This window comes from Anopheles bellator, chromosome 1, assembly GCF_943735745.2.
Source record: "Anopheles bellator chromosome 1, idAnoBellAS_SP24_06.2, whole genome shotgun sequence".
In the NCBI taxonomy this organism is placed as follows: Eukaryota; Metazoa; Arthropoda; class Insecta; order Diptera; family Culicidae; genus Anopheles; species Anopheles bellator.
The window spans coordinates 53,297,998-53,313,798 of NC_071285.1; the positions used below are offsets into that span (position 1 = coordinate 53,297,998).

The window sequence follows — 15,801 nt, forward strand, 5'->3', positions numbered from 1 at the left end:
GAACTGGGACACATCAGCAGATCTGCTTCACACCAGTTCACTGGCCATGGACCGGCCTTGTCTCGGACTAAGGTGCGTCCTGCGAGCAAAACATATCTTGTTTACGACGACAGTTTCTCTCAACCCAGAGCTGGCCTTCGAGAGCGTTGAGGATAGCGTGGCCGTTGGCCGATGCTGCTAGGAGCTGCGGAAGCTGATCGCAGTTTTTCTCACCTTCCCGCCAAACGCACTCTGGCTGTCGTTTGGTGCCCACCCATAAAACTCGGCGATTTGCGACTTAATAAACTTTACACTCGGCCCGATCTCGGCCCTCGGCTGGTGCTCGCTACAATCATTTCATTTACGGCCTGTTGAAAAGTAAGATGAACCATTTGGTGTAGATAAATTGCGATTTGCGAGCATACGATCGCGGGCCACCGTGCGATGGGTACGAAACCTCGCGCGAAATATGATTAATGATTTATTCACACCACGTGTGAGGCATGTTTTTACAAGACCGTTCGGTTTAAACATTTGCCGAATGGCGGCCGATCGAGGATCGCGGAAAATATACACCATTCAAGATGCCGAAAACTTTTACTTAAACAGCAATTAATTTCAACGTCTTATTTAATGGTAAACTCTTCGCTTCGGGTGTTGGGGTTATAAAATGAATTCTTCTATTCTTTTATTCGGCGAATGGACCCGTTTTGGTGAGACACTTAAACTTGGCACAGATACTAAGACCAATGGTTGCCAAAAAATCGGAAAAAGTGTACTATTTATGGATGGTAAATTGAGCCTCGGTTAAACCGAATACGCCTTTGGCCGGTACGCGGTTCCTTGATTAAGAATAAACAAAGTCCCATTTACGACGCCCGGCCGAGATTTGGCCCGAACGCAAGATGCTTCCTGATGTTCGATCGGCGACATGTCTGCGATGCGACAAAAATGTCAGCAACGCGTTTTTCTTAAGAGGGAAAATCGGCGCCACTTTTATTTTCCGCGGCGTCAGTGAACGCGCCGGACTACGTAACGGCTCGGCAGTTCGGCAATGATCGGCTCATTCGACGTTAACGACAGCCCAGCGATGGCCTCTGTTGTAGTCCGTGCCAATAGGCAAATCTGTCCCCCATTTGTCACGATCATGTTATCGGAAGAGCAAAGTGATGATTTTTCCGTAGTTTCCTTTTTTTCCCCACAGCTGAAGGACAACAAATGCGATGCCGACGCCATACTGTCACGAGTTTTCTGTTGTTTCGCTTGATCTGTTGTCCGTTTACGCCTTGTGGCGAACGGTGGTTTGCCGTGGCTGGCACAGAGAAGGCCGCTTTTAACGTGTCATTATAATGACCATCAGCATTAAAGGAAACTCATGTCATGGCGCTCGAGAGTCCGTTCAACCTGCCGAGACCCGTTCAACGATTGGGAAAAGCTTTACGGCCAGGGCACCGTTGAAGCCGCGAGTCACTCGACGCGCAGCCGATCGTGACCAAGGTGCCATGTTCGGATGCCGCTGGCCTGAAGCATGATTCGGCCACCGAACGGATCAGTTGATCGGAATAGCTGCCATTGGCATCACCGGGCTTTAACGAAACGTTTGAAACGAAACGCGATCGCGATCGTCCACCGAACACTTTCTTCGGTTTTTGGTCGCATTGCCGAAGCCGCGGACTGTCGCGAGTCCGGGAAAACATTAGAAAGTTTGCCGATCGTCCTAGAATCGAGAATCGTGCTTGGTGAAAGTTTGTAGCTGTGGTGACTGATCGTCCTTTTTGGCAACCAGTACGGCGAACCAGAGAACCGACGAGAGCGATGAAGTAATGGAATTCGTTTCACTTGCTTCATGCTTTGACACATTGTTTAACTTTAAAGAGTAGCTTATTGTTTTGGTTGGGGAATAGATTGTGTATCTATTGTTTCTCCTCGCACGTGTTAGCTTCTTGATTGCTTGAGTCTAGTTTGTGTAGTTTTGTTCATTATATTTTGATGATAATGTTATTATACTTTATTAACTATTACAATTATATTTTCGCGAGAATCTTTGTGAAGTCTAATGTCAATTCCCAACCATTTATCTGACTAGACGCCGCAGAGCGGAAATCACAGTTTATCGGCGACTGCTGGCCACTGCTAACCTACTTTGAACCGCTTTCTTGTCTACGGCGGACACATCGGTGGCCACAATGTTGCTGCAAGTCGGAAATTAAATTTAGAACAACATAGCACGAGCCTCAAGCATTGACTGAGCTCGAGACATGTGCTCGGGGTTGATATTTAACGTTTTTAAGTTCCCTGCCTGCCCATCAACAGAGTTTCACGGGTTCGCAAATCAAAAAGAGACACAAATTCTGCTCAACAGCATCCACCGTTCCCTTCTAAGGAACTGTGACCGATTCCATTAGACGCGTCTCTTATTTCTTAGCATAACATTTCCTGGCGCAACCGACAGTAACAAGAATGGTTCGAATTTATTTCGATTCCACTGTTATTCCCGCCTGTTTCTGTGTAGAATCGGAAACGGCATGCATTCCGTGAAACGAAAATGGCTCCGTTTCGCATCGGACCCAAAATATTGTCGGAATTACTTATGCCGAACAAAAGCCGGGAAAACCGGTCACCGTCGGTGTCTGCGTAAGAGCGTGGCGGTATGCGTGTGTTAGACAGCTAACCTCCTCCAAACGGAGCATTCCTCGGGAAGCTGGTGACAGAGAGTCGAGGATCGCACTGCCGTGCGGTCACCTGCTGTCGCCAGCCAGGAAGGAGTCGAGTTTTTCGTCGCACGATTCGTGAAGTGGTACGCCGCAAGCAGAATCTTTGCCGCGTGCCGTGTCGCCAGCAGCGATTGTCACGGGGCCAAACTATGTGTGTCGGTGTTTATTTGGGGTCGTTTCGACATTTTTGAAGTGCCGCTCTTCCCCGCCCCGATGTTTACGATCACAACAGAGCCGGGCACCATCGGAGCGCTGGGCGTGACAATTCGCACGAACCGTTCGCTCTTGAGGTGTTTATCTTTTGATAGTGCGTGATTTCGGGTGCGCCACAGGCACAGGCACCGATTGCAGGCGATAAAAAGGACCACCAGACAAACGCCCCGAGGAAGATACAAAACGAATACCAACAAATTAACAGCGAAAAAAGAAAGAATTTAGATTGTTTAAATCGTAGCCGGGTCGGCTTTGGGACGGCGACGACGTTCGGTGGCATTGGACATGTCGCTATCCTCGGTGACACACCACTTTCGATGGGTGACACTTTCGCAAATGAAAGTGCTCGGTGCAGTACGGTGAAAATTGTAAGCCCGTGCGGTTTCCCGGGTCGATCGTGAGTGAGGTTTTTGGTGAAGGACCGGACCGGAGTGTGTTTAGAGTTCGTGCGACCTGTAGTGCTTTGGTGCCTCCCGACGGCCCGAGTTTGGGAAACGAGATATAAATTTTAATACAATTAAGTGAAAACGGGCCTAAGGACGAATCATATTTTCGTAATCCACGGCCGCACGTGGAAACCATTCGGGTGATGCGATGAGTGAAACGCGTTGAAATGCGAGTGAAAATGTTTATTTTTTGAAGCGATTCTATCCGCGATCCGTATCTCAAGCGGCCCGTTGACCGCAATCAGCAAACCCCCTCACCGGCTGATGCGTGAGACACGAAATTCAGAGCCGGGATTAACGCGTGGCCATCGGCGCCGCTAGTGAAGCCCTCGTGACGAGGGAGCGTCCTGTGGCGCGGACGTGTGACAACTGCGTTCGTGAGTTCGTTGAAACCGAGCGGATTTCGTGCTCCAAGTTAATCTAAGCCCGGCCCGGGACAAAAAGAGGACCCTAGAACCGGAAAGTGTCGGCTGGCTGTGAGCATGTTAAAGGTGGAAAAGCCGGGTGTCTGCTTACGGTGCCGAGTGCGAGCGGTTCGCTTGTGAACGGCAGTCGGGCGTTACGAAAAACAAGCACGGATTTTAAATTAGGTTATCACGGTGCGTGAGGGTTGATCTACGCATTTTACGAATGAGTGGATTCTACAGTCACATTAAGGTAGAGTGTTGGCAAGGCATCTGTTGCGTGCTTTGTGCGTTGTGTGTTGATCGTGGAGAAAATTGTGCTCCTTTTTCATATTACAAATAAAAAAATTGAGACCGATGATGGAGATTTTTATCAGTAATAGGAAGCGTTAATTGTTTATGTTCCATACATGTTTTTTTTAAATGTTTTTATGTTATTAATTGTTAAAAACCAATTCTCAAAGGAATCTTTTCATCCAAAGAGCTGTTACTGACTCTGGTACGGCATAACTTGGCATAAAATAGATCTTGGCCGTTAAGCGTATTACGCTCCTCGAAAACCACGGCCAACAAAGCGCTGTGAAACGCGTTCAAGATTTTTCCTTCTATTGTGTGATCTTCACCAACGACACTCACATATGCACGGGCACACAGAAGAAAGGAAGCGAAACGCCGCTGCCGATGATCAGCTGTAAACAATAACAACAACCGACCGAGCGACCGTCGAGGTGAGGACGGAAGAAGCAATCGACGGAGGCCGCTGGCTAAAGATATCCGCCCGAACTCGGCCTATTCTTAGGCCGCTGCACTACACACTCACACCACCACCAGCACGGAGGCGGACACGGGCCGGCGACCGTGTGCAAGCTCGTAAATCGTGAACCGCGAGCCGTCACTTCCTTGATCTTCGGGCGAACGCTCGCGTCGTAAAGTGTTGCAAAATGCCACACCAGAGAGTCTGGAGATGATCGAGTTGTGCAAATTTTCCCCCAATGTGCTGCAGCTGGGAATGCGCCCATTCAGGGTGGCCATTTGCACCACATCCGGTCTTCATTTTTATTCCCCGAACGATTTATCCCACGGGTGTTTTCAGTTTCGATTTTTTTCGGCGGAGTTAGTCATGTGACTTGTAAAAATAAACCCACGGCCAATTGTTCAACACCTTTCGGGCAGCAAAAACAAACATCAACGCGCCCATGATTAACCTACTTAATGTGCGATGCCGGACGCCGGTGGTAACCAGGAAGGCGATCTTCTAACCAGGATCGCTCGATCACCCGCAGCCCGGTGCGATCATTTCGTTTTCATTTCGTTCACCCCCAACTCGAACCGGCGAATGACAGGTTAAGGCTTATGACGGGCCCCGACCCGACGACGACGGCCATACCATCGCCTCACCATCCCGTTGCCCGCACCCACTGCCGGCTATTTTTGGGTACAATCTTGTGGCCACGAGCTCTTCGAGAAGTTTGTAACACGTTGGTGTTGGTGGACCGCGACACAGGCCGGCCACGGGACAGGCAACATTATTAGATCATCAACGGGCATCCCGTGGGGGCCCGCGCTCGGTGGCGGTGCAGCCGTGCGGAGGTGCAGTGCCGAGATGCAGTGCGTTGCAGTGTGAATCCTCGGACCGTGCTCGGACCGGGGTGTGGGTTGGGTTTTGTCACAAAACAGTGTCACCTTTCGAGCGGCGTTGGTCGTTCGGATCGTTGTTTTCCACCTTTTCGCATCGATTTCCCGCGAGACGATCGTGAAAGTTGACCCAACCGGTAGTCCGTGGTCCGTGGGGTTTCGATAGTTAGCCGGCCGCTTGTGGGATCCTTGCTGTGGCGACATTTTGGCGGTGTGCAGTTTGGGACTGTATCGCTTACTGTAGTGTTGTGAATTGGGAAACAATGGGTGACATCAGTGAGTTGGAAGATGCGGTGAAGGTGAGCTCATAGATGTGCCATCTCTAATTCATTTCCAAATGGTCGAGAAACGATGGAGAACTCTAAACCAAAGAAAGGTTCTAAGCCTTATGCTCTCGACGACACGTACAACTGCACGGGGGAAAAATAGAAGATTCAATTTAACGCAGTAGTCGTAAAAATGGTTTCAAGTCGAGTGGTTTCCGGTTACGGCGAGACCATCGAGATTTGTGGAGTGGAAACCGCGTGCACCAAACAGGAAGCTATTCATCTTTGCCCGGGGTCCCGGGTATCGTTGGAAGGATCGTTTCGCTCCGTTCTCTGTACACTCGAAGCCGATCGAAGCATGCTTAGCATCAGACTCGGTGCCCGTGGCGGCATCTAGTAAGCCTCGGGAGTGCAATTACGCTCCGTGTGCGAATGGAGTGCAGTGGAAAAACGTTCCCGTTCTGTACGGTTCTTCGCTTCGATCGAAGTTTCTTTGCCGAACACTTACCGTGCTGGCTGCGTGACTCCCGGCCCCGGGATACGTCCCGGCAGCACTTGTCGACAAGCAGAACGCATCGCGCTGCCTGGCGATGTTTGGCAGCGCCAGCCATTGTGTGGAAGGTTAATTACATAAGTGTTTAAGTTCAAGGAAGTCGTAAATAACGGGTAGCCCGACGGTGCCCGGGCTGTGCTGCCCCGTTTTTTCTGTCCGTTTCGCCCGCTGGACTGGCACGCACTTAGGAGGCAGCGTGAGAACGGCATGACACGTCGGCCACCAGGTGCCTCCATCGCCGGTGGCCACGTGAGCGGGGTCTATCATCGGCGACGACTCCGGTCGTTCCGGTTCGCGACTCAGCCCCGTTGTGCATGCAACTTCGTAAACTCATTAACTCCCTGCAACCGGCGCCGGGCGAGTCGGGGTCGTTCGGTCTAATCACGTCGGTTAGCAATGAAATACGATTAAACTATTACTCTTCCGCGTGGCGCGGAACATGGCCAGACTAATTTGTGTAAAACCAGGATGCTGTCGCGAGAGTGAAATGAACGGGAAACTCATTTGAGCTAATTAACAATGTAGCTGGCGGCCGGGCTACGATTGGGTTACCGTTTCCGTCCGCCCGGAAATTCCTTCTGCATAAAATGGCGGGTGCAGAAATTTCTATTCTGTTTTTGTTAACAAATGTTTGATATTAGTGACCGCCACAAATATTCCGCCTTCTTTCAAGAATCGTATTGTTTGTTTTCCACAGATGCTGGGAGCTGCACTCATAGGACGACGCAAAGTAAGTGGCCAACCTATCCCTACGCCTTTGTCGGCCGTCACCACGACGGCCATCCACAACAATGTATTAACGAACGTGTCACTCTCTTTCTTCACTTTCTAGAGCTCGGTCGCCAAAGGGAAAGCGCTCACCGAGGAGGAAATCAAGGGTAAGTTATTGTCATAAGATGAAACGGATACCGTGGTTCGTGGTGCCACACACGCGCGTTCGGTCGTTGGATCGATTTCAAATTTTGCCCGAGCCATCCCGTGCATCTTGTGGCGATGTGTGCCTTACCCGATCCGTCACCCATCACCAGCGTCACGATCTAATCGCTTCGTAATATCATGTTGCATGTTGGTGCCTTCGTGCGACACAATTGTGAAGGACCTCAATTTGTTTGGGAGCGTTTTGCGTTACGTTGCCCCTGGGCACGGACCTGCAAAGCAAACGGCCACGCCACGACATTAACAAATGGTAACACGTTCAATCGTTAAGCAACAACCGCCCGACGGTGTTACCATCGATTGCAAAATAACTGCCCAAGTTTGGCTTCCATACCGCTGCGACTGAAAGGTCAGCGACTGCTCGTGAGCCAAGAAAAATGTTTCGTGGAAAAATAGACAATAAAAACGGTTAGTGTCCGTGTCGGTTGTAAGAACGGCGAACGACGACGACGGCAGGCCGATACCTCGCATGTCTGTTATTTCAGACCAGGACCAGAAAGCTGATCGATGTTGAACACTTAACTTCAACGGCAGCGGTTCCTGTCTATCATGTGGCGCGCACATCCTTGAACCTTGCGGCGAACGGTCAAGGATCGTCTAGACGCTTCGCTCGAACTGAAATTTACTTTCAATATGAGGTTGGCTTATGGACAAATCAAGAGTATAATTTGTGGGATTTATACGAATTTCTGCCAATTTATTGATGATGCTCTGTAAAGTAATAACTCGGCATTTTATGACTTCGAGTGATACTGCTAGACATCATTTTCCTTTTTAATCAACCCTACACACGAACTAAGCAGCGACTAATTTCACCGCTCATTTCCGTCCGCCATGGGCGGTGATAATCCTCCCTCGCTTTTGGCAACACTCCGAAGAAAACAGCTATGAACTCAAGGCAATGGGGCACGTACGGTGCACAACATTGAAAAATGCACCACCACCAAAGAACCTGCCACCTTGTTACGATTGACAAACCCGATTGCATTTGGCGTGACAAGGTTACGGTCGACTGGGGACCGTTCCGTTTCGTAGGGGACAGCATTTCTTGTTGGCACTCGGCGTTCCAACCCCGGGGCAAGAAGCCCGGGGCCGGAAGTTGTAAACGACAGGATATATATTCACCCGCGCACTTCACTTCACACGGTCAATGGCACACGGTTCGGGCAGAGTATCTCAAACAACGGGGCAGCAAGAAGCGGTTGAGTCGTAGGTGAAGAAAAGCATCCGTCGACGAAACCAAACGATTGGCAGTTCGCTGAGTGGCGACATCGGCATTTCGAGCGTATTAGCTTTACACGACCGGACCCGGATCGCGTTGATTAATTAACACGGATTCCTTACTGCACGTTTGAACCGGTGAGCGGTGAGGGTGGTGATTAAAACAAATCCTTCGGAGTCGGGACGGATCGGAACATCTTGCCGTGTTCTGCATGATTGATGATCGATCCTTTCGAATTATTTAATATCCAATTGGTTAATTTGCACGTCATGAACGTCGTTTTCTCGAATGAACTACATCTCGTTGGCACAATTGCTTTATATTTAATCATGTTTCAGACTTCATACAACCTGTGTGTTGGTGTTTGAAGACCAGGAAGATCTGGCATTTCCCACCTGGCGCAGTGTGTTGTTGAATTTTTAATAATTTAATTCGCACCACATCCCGTGCAGGCAGATACCTGGTGGGCCTAAGCCAAGCGCATGTTGCCCAACACGTGCCCAACCTTTATCGGGCGGCCTTAAGGATTTTCGGGTTTCATTTATTCATACGCTAAGTGAAACTAATGGCTGAATGTCGGTTGCCTTGCCTGTCTGCCCCGTGTCGCTTTTAGTTTCACTTCACGGCACGTTTTGCAGCACGTGGCGAGCGAACGGAAAACAATGGAAAACCGGGTCACGTCACGGGTAAAGTTTCTTGAACTTTACCACCATTCGGTTGCGTTGCATGTGGCGCACGCCGGAGAAACGGGTTGGCGTGAGTCACAGTGCCATGCCAGACACATACGGAACACGGCCTGCGAAGGCTACGAAACGTTCCAAAAATGGGGCCAAATCTGAAGGTGCATTGATGCTAGTTTTTGTGCTCCTTTTTGTGGGTCAAACGACTTAATGGGGTCCCCATACTACGGTGCTTCAAATGCAACGTGTCCCTGTACATTTTTAATTCCCTTTCAACGGATTTTTATTTTCCTTCAACTTCCACATCGACGCACATTGGTCGCGGGGGCTTTCAATTTCGAGTAGAATTATCGATTCCATCCGTCATCCAGTGTTGCCAGCTACCGGTGATAGCTTTTAAACCGATTCGATCCCAACCAAACCCGACCCGCATCTAGTAGCCATAGATCAAAACACCCTGTGCAATCTTCCACACTGCCAGCGCTTCGAAGCACGTGTCATCGGCCGCAGGACAGGGGCGAGTCCTTTCGACTCAACTGGTGAATTGCATCACGTACAGGGCCGGGTGAGTGATTTTCTGGGCCGCACTCCATTTCGGGTCTGATGAAGTGGCCGCACGAACCGTACGAAGCGGAGCAAAAACCGTCGGTAATCTTTGATGGGGCGACGAGTACGCTTTATGCCTCGATTTCGATTCAAATTTGTGTGGCCGCTCAACCGAAAGACGAGCGCCCAGAGCGGCCGCCGGTCGACCCAACCGTCGATTTGATTTTGATTTATGGTGAAACGTGTTCTGGAAGGTTGTGTTACACGCTGGTGTGCTGTCCGCTCATCACCCGGGCGGTGAACGAGCATCAAACATCCGGAGCAACCGGTGATGGCCACATGCTACAGCAGCACGGTTCACGCGACGCCAAAAAGGTCCGTTGTTCACCTCTCGGGTCACGGTCAGTAGTGGTGGTCCTTGAAGATGGGTTGCCGTCCCGGGTTCGATTGCTCCGTGTAAGGGCAGACAATGTGTCGCTTTTGCTCGGAAGCGCCGAAACATGTTGGTCGACGCTTCGTCACACAATAGGAGCGAGCGCCGGAAACTCGTTTACTGGATCGTGAAGGCCATTACGGAAATTCGGTAACATTAAATGCCATAGACGATCCACTTTGCGAACTACTTCGGTACGGTCACTCTCGAGCGGCTCGCTTTGTGGGCGATAACGAACCCGGCGAGGAGACAAAACTGTGGCCACTTTACAGATCACGCCCCTTCGCTTTATTTGTGAGCTGTTTAACTCACAGTTTTCCTGTGGGAGCAATAAAGTGAGGGTCCTCTTTTCCAACAGTAAGATCATTACGTAAGGCTCCGCCCTTAGGCTGGCCGTTAATTATTTCCAATAAATAAACCACCGTTTGGCGTGGTCCTCGCTCCGATGTTTTGTACAAACTTCAACCCATCACGCGGTCGTTATTACGTCTGCGATCTGCTAACTTTGTTTCAAGGACTCCGGAAGCCTTGCGCGTGGCCACGGCACGTGAATCCGGAGTAAGAAAACAAAACTGATCCCTATTCGCCCCGTATACGGCGTCCTGAGTACACTTTGTCGGCACCGAGAACTCGGCTCCGTCGGAACGTGTCGCCCGCTATCATCTATCAGCGTGATTTATGGTAGCTGATTTGATTCGATATTTATGAGCTCACTTTCCCGGGCCCTGTTCTTGTGTGGCTCGAGCCGGAAAAAGGCGATCAGCCATCGTCGACGCGCTGGTACGCTTTATGAAATTGTCATTGGTTTTAGTGGTGGCCAGTGGTTAGCGGGACTCGATTGTGATGTCCACGCGCTGAAAGAAGTATTAATCATTTCCATCTGCACCGATGGTCAAGCCGTGCGTCTAATGATTGTGTTGAAAGAGGGAATGAAACATTAATGGCAATAGGATCGAGGGCCCCTTCAGCGGATCAGGATCACCGTCTTGAGCGTTCGCCGAAGAGGACACATTAATAACGCCACCATGATTTATGCGCCGAGCGAACGACGATGATGGTGGTCTGAAATTTGTCCTCTTCGCTCTCTTCGAACGCGGATCGCACTGCGGATACACTGATTCTTGACTTGCTTTCATGTTCCGACAATCCGCCAGATGATTCCTGCCGGCGAACGAGCTGCTTCGGAACTGCTCTTGACAAGCGCATTCCTCTACCGGTTTGAATATATTTTGCAAAAGGGGAGCACACCACCCACCGGATCTTCCGGTGTGCCCGAGTTCGTGCCCGGAATCCGTTCCACTTCGAAATCGAAACCGGTTTGGCAAGCGTCCCACGGTTTGGAACCCTGTGTGGGGAGAAGAAAATATGATTTCTAATGTATTCTTGCGGTGCTTTTATCATCGCGCTTTGTGTCCTGCGAGACGGGGCCATTCTCATGATTGCTCCATTGTGCTCGGGATGTTTTTCTTTTCCGTTCCATTCGCCGGATTCTGGTTTGAAAATTAATGCATTTTCGGTTCGTTCGGTCTTATGAAAACTCCTTTTTCATGCGGCTACTCTAGTCAGGTGGCAAAAACGCGGCCAAAACAAGAATGGTTCAAAACGTTTGCAAAAAAAAACATAATCCTTTTCGCCAAGGTTTATCGATTTTTAACTCAATGTTAACACAATGACGATGGCATTGTTTCATTTTTGTTTTTGCTCTGTCGATAATCCGCCTTTTAATGCTTCCCATTCACGCCATTCGCCTTCCCCTTTTTTCGGTTCGGTGTCAATAATTTATGCTAATTTTGTGTGACACATTTTTATGTTTCGATCCAATGGCGGCACACGACACCGCCATTGTAGCGGGCACCGTTTTCCCGAAACGATTAGTATTTTACAGTGCCCCGAAAGGTCAAAGGTCCGCCGCAGGTCAGGCTCAGGGGGCCAAGTGTTGGGTCACTTGTTTTCCTTTTCACCGACGCAAACGGCAAGATGGTGGTTGGTACAAGACTCGATGCGTGAACATTTTCTTCGTACAAAACCGTGCGTGTTCCGTGTTCGTCTGTAATAACAATCATCGTGTCCGGATTTTCACCGCCGAGCCCCAGAACTTCATTTGGTTGGGCGCACACACATCGCAATACACGCAATCTATCCTCGGGAGACCCATCGTCGTCTAGCGTCTTAGTTCCGAGCTATGCCGAAGCTGTTTTGTGGAACTTTGTCACGATCACTACACACTTCTGTTCCTTATTTTCCCTCTTCGTTCGTTTTTGTATTTTTTTTTGTAGGTTAGTTTTCGGTGCTGAGGTTTAGGTCGTCGATATGAAGTGACTTTGTGCGCCTCAAGAGAAAAGAAGCCTCAAGAAACAAAAACTCGTCCGTCGGAAGTCTGAAGAAGTTTCCCAAGTTTTCCACTGTGACTCGTTTGAGGCCGAGTAGAACTCTATTCCAAAGAAGCAATACTATTTCGTGAAGCCCACGTTCCTCAAGCCGCCAGTGACATCACGGTGCCGGTTTTATCGAATACACCCCCAAAAACGAGTTCCGAACGCGAGACTAACGTGGGGCTACATTAATTTTGATAACCGCGAGACAGCTTATCAAACACGAGCTACGAGCGACGGCGGCCAGGTCCGGCTGATAAGCGACACGGGTCCCGGCACTCCATTAGAGAGGTCGCCCCGGGAACCCGATATTGGGTGGAGTGGCCCACTTCAGGTGGCTCGAAACCCGAAATATCATTAGCGTGTCGCCGGCAACGGAGCGCGGAATACGGGATTCCGGTGGCCGGATTCCAACGAGTCTCGATTTCACGGTTCCCCCCCTCCGGTGTGATGCTGCTGCCGTCGGCAACACACTGACGAAGGTCGTCAACAACGCGGCTGTGGGCCGCGGGTCGTCCCTTCCTCCTCTGCGCTAATCAGCAAGATAAGAAACCGCCACCGACGCCGCCAAGATTTGACGCGGGAAGCAGGTTCAGGCGTCGTCTGCAACTCACCGTCTGCCCCACCGCCGCTTATCCGTGCCCGACAAGAGGGGAACACCCTGGGGAGTGCGGGGTGCAGTTCCAAGATATGAGTAGTTCGCTAACGATGGGAGCAGCGGGAAGAAATCCAAATGCCACCCTGGCGCAGCCAGCGGGAAACACAAGCGCCACAAGCCACTCGGTCGAGTTGTCGTGCGCGGTTCAGTCGTCTCCGTCGCCGTCGTCCTCGGCGTTTGGGCTGCCAGCGCCTGGGGAGACTTCCGGGAAAACGAGACCGGGCACCGCCGTCGACGCCCCGGTCGACAGTAATTTCCTGACGCCGCAAGCGGCCCGCGAAGGGACGCCGCCCCGGGTGGACGCGCCGATCGAGCCGGAGCCATCGAGTGTTAGTGTGAGTGGTACCGGTGCGCAGGCAGCCGGAGACGGAGCGAACGGAAGTGAACCTCGACCGAAGACGAAGGTCATCCGGCGCATCATCAAAGTGCGGCGGGTCGTCAAGAAGATGAAGAAAAAGGATGAAAAATTCTGTGAGTGACCACCGTGTTTCTTTCCGTACCCATTGGGTGGCCCATCCGACGACGACGAAGACGACCGGACAGGAGACGGGATGACTTGCGCCCATGGATCCAGGTGTCGAGGTGTCGACATTGTCAGACATGACTCAACTGACGCGACCCTCACAAGGCACTCACTTTATAATGGGATTCGCATGTCCGACCGATCGGCGCAGCAAGTGTAGCCTCTCGACCTGACGGAGCCACGGAGCGAGACTTTCATCAGCAAACGAACCCGGACGGACGATAAGTTATCTGCCTCGAGTCGAGCTTACAACTCTGTCAACACCCTGTGGACGCGACGGCTCGTGGTAGGGGACGAGGTCAACACGCGACACCTGATAGGCCGCGTGCGCACCCCAGACCTTCACTTGTTAGTAATCTCGCGCAATTGCGATTGATTGTTTTGTGATTGTTGTGAGATTCACTTTACCTACGGGGTGTACCTTCATCTAGCCCCTTAATCGATTCAAAAGTTGCCGCTCGGAAGGGATTTATTGGAATGAGGATCTAAACGGGACGATTAGAAGGAATGCGTTTCCGAGCAGTGATTAATGCGTTTGGGCATGTTAATTGCTTGCGTTGAGTTTACAATTTCAACGATTACTAGTCCTTTGTTCCCTTTGGAACAGACCTTCGCCGAGTGTCCTTGTGTCCCAATCTTACTTTGATTAGTCCAAATTATCCCATTAAATGGACACCTTTAAACACCTCATTCTTCAAAGACCCGTACCGAAATGGTTAGCCGGTTGGAAAAATGTACCCAAATTAATCAAATTCCTTAAAGCGCAATAACACGCCATTGGCCACGCTTCCGCGCGGTACCCGCCGGTCGCTGGCCTAATCGCACGCAGCCAAATTGTTAACGCCTTCGGCGGCGACCCATAATTTCCGTGATTTCTTCGAATAGCCGGTGTTTTAATAATTCATAGAATCCCATTAGTGTCGGGGCCGGTCGATCGGTGTGGACTTTTTTCCCCCAAAACCACTTTCCGGGTCCATCCATCCGGGGTTCCAGTTCGGCGGCCGAGCATTCTTTCGACAGCCCTCGCAGCAAACGACTTTAGGGTCGCTCGCTTCGCTTCGGGCGGTGGATGTTGAGAATGTTCTTTCCCCGAACGGACTTCAGTACTCGAGAAACCGGACACACCGGAACGGCCCGTCGGTAGGTGCGAAACGGTAGACCGAGGCCCTCGGGAGTCCCGAGTGTGTGTCCGCACCTTCCCACTGTTTGTTGAGCTTTGGTCACCATGAATAATTTATGAAGCGAGCCCAAACTCGGACACTCGGACTTGTGGAGAGTTGTGTGGTGATTGCTGGCCTAGCGTCAATTCGATCCCCCCGGGTGTTTTGCTTGTGGTCTGTCAGGTACGCTCGGGTTCGTAGCACAGCGTAACATTACTCTTTTACCATAAATCCATCGGAGCGGCCCACCTGGCACACGCAAACGTCCGCGTACGGCCCCCGGCGTCAAGGGGCGACCGACAATCATAATAACCATCATGGTAATCGTCGTAATCATTTATTACCATCAAGTGTATGTGCCCGATAAGCGGCTCGGGGCGGCAGGATCCGTAGGTGACAGGTCTGCCAACTGGTAACGGTTTTTGGTGGAGGTTTCGGTGTTGGGGCGATGGTGAAGTAAATAAAACAAGGGGTTCCCGGGGTTCCCCAAAAGATCCCCGAATGTTATTGGAGCTAGCGGTTGATACATACTTTAAAATGAACCGCGTATTCGGGGTCAACTGTGTTGTTGTTAATGCTTCTCTTTGAAGTGCTCTTTAATACACCACCGGGGCAAAATTAATTTGCATTGGCACGGGAAGTAGCATAAAGTTGTTTGCATTTTCCGTGTACCTCCATCCCGGAGGTCCGGTGGAACTTAATGTGGCTGGTTGTTTATTTTCCCAGCGGGCCGCAGAAATTTATGCAAATCAATTAATGACTAATTGAAATGTCCCACATCGGTCCACACATAAATCCGAGGTCATAAACCGGTGCTCACGCACCAGTGCCATTCCAACCAACCATCGCGTGGTCAGAGTGTTGCGCCGTTAATCGCGTGCCACCTCGTGCGTTACGCTAGTCTGGATCGGACTTTGGTTTTTCGTCACCGGGTTTTTGAGATCTCCAACTGTTTACCGAGACCCGTGAGGGGGGCTGAGCCATCAATCATCGGTCGGTGCCGGTGCCGGGGCCGGTGATGTAGGTGACGCAAAACGAGAGGCCGTTTATTGTTTCAAGCA

General features: G+C 50.7%; 1 protein-coding gene across 5 annotated transcripts in view; it reads left to right on the top strand.

Moving 5' to 3' along the window:
* Nucleotides 1–1,672: 1,672 nt before the first annotated feature.
* The window catches only part of LOC131206167 (calcium-binding protein E63-1), a 45,380-nt gene continuing 31,251 nt past the window's right edge, over nt 1,673–15,801 (top strand). For 2 of the 5 annotated variants that reach the window (XM_058198601.1, XM_058198600.1), the window contains exons 1-4: nt 5,635–5,690; nt 6,908–6,940; nt 7,043–7,088; nt 12,304–13,528. In XM_058198601.1, coding sequence (XP_058054584.1) covers nt 13,090–13,528 — 439 coding nt within the window. In that variant the 5' untranslated portion in view covers nt 5,635–5,690; nt 6,908–6,940; nt 7,043–7,088; nt 12,304–13,089. Of the gene's footprint in view, nt 1,800–3,088; nt 4,010–5,365; nt 5,691–6,907; nt 6,941–7,042; nt 7,089–12,303; nt 13,529–15,801 lie in introns of those variants that run through there. The other 3 variants (XM_058198604.1, XM_058198603.1, XM_058198602.1) reach the window with 3 other exon arrangements.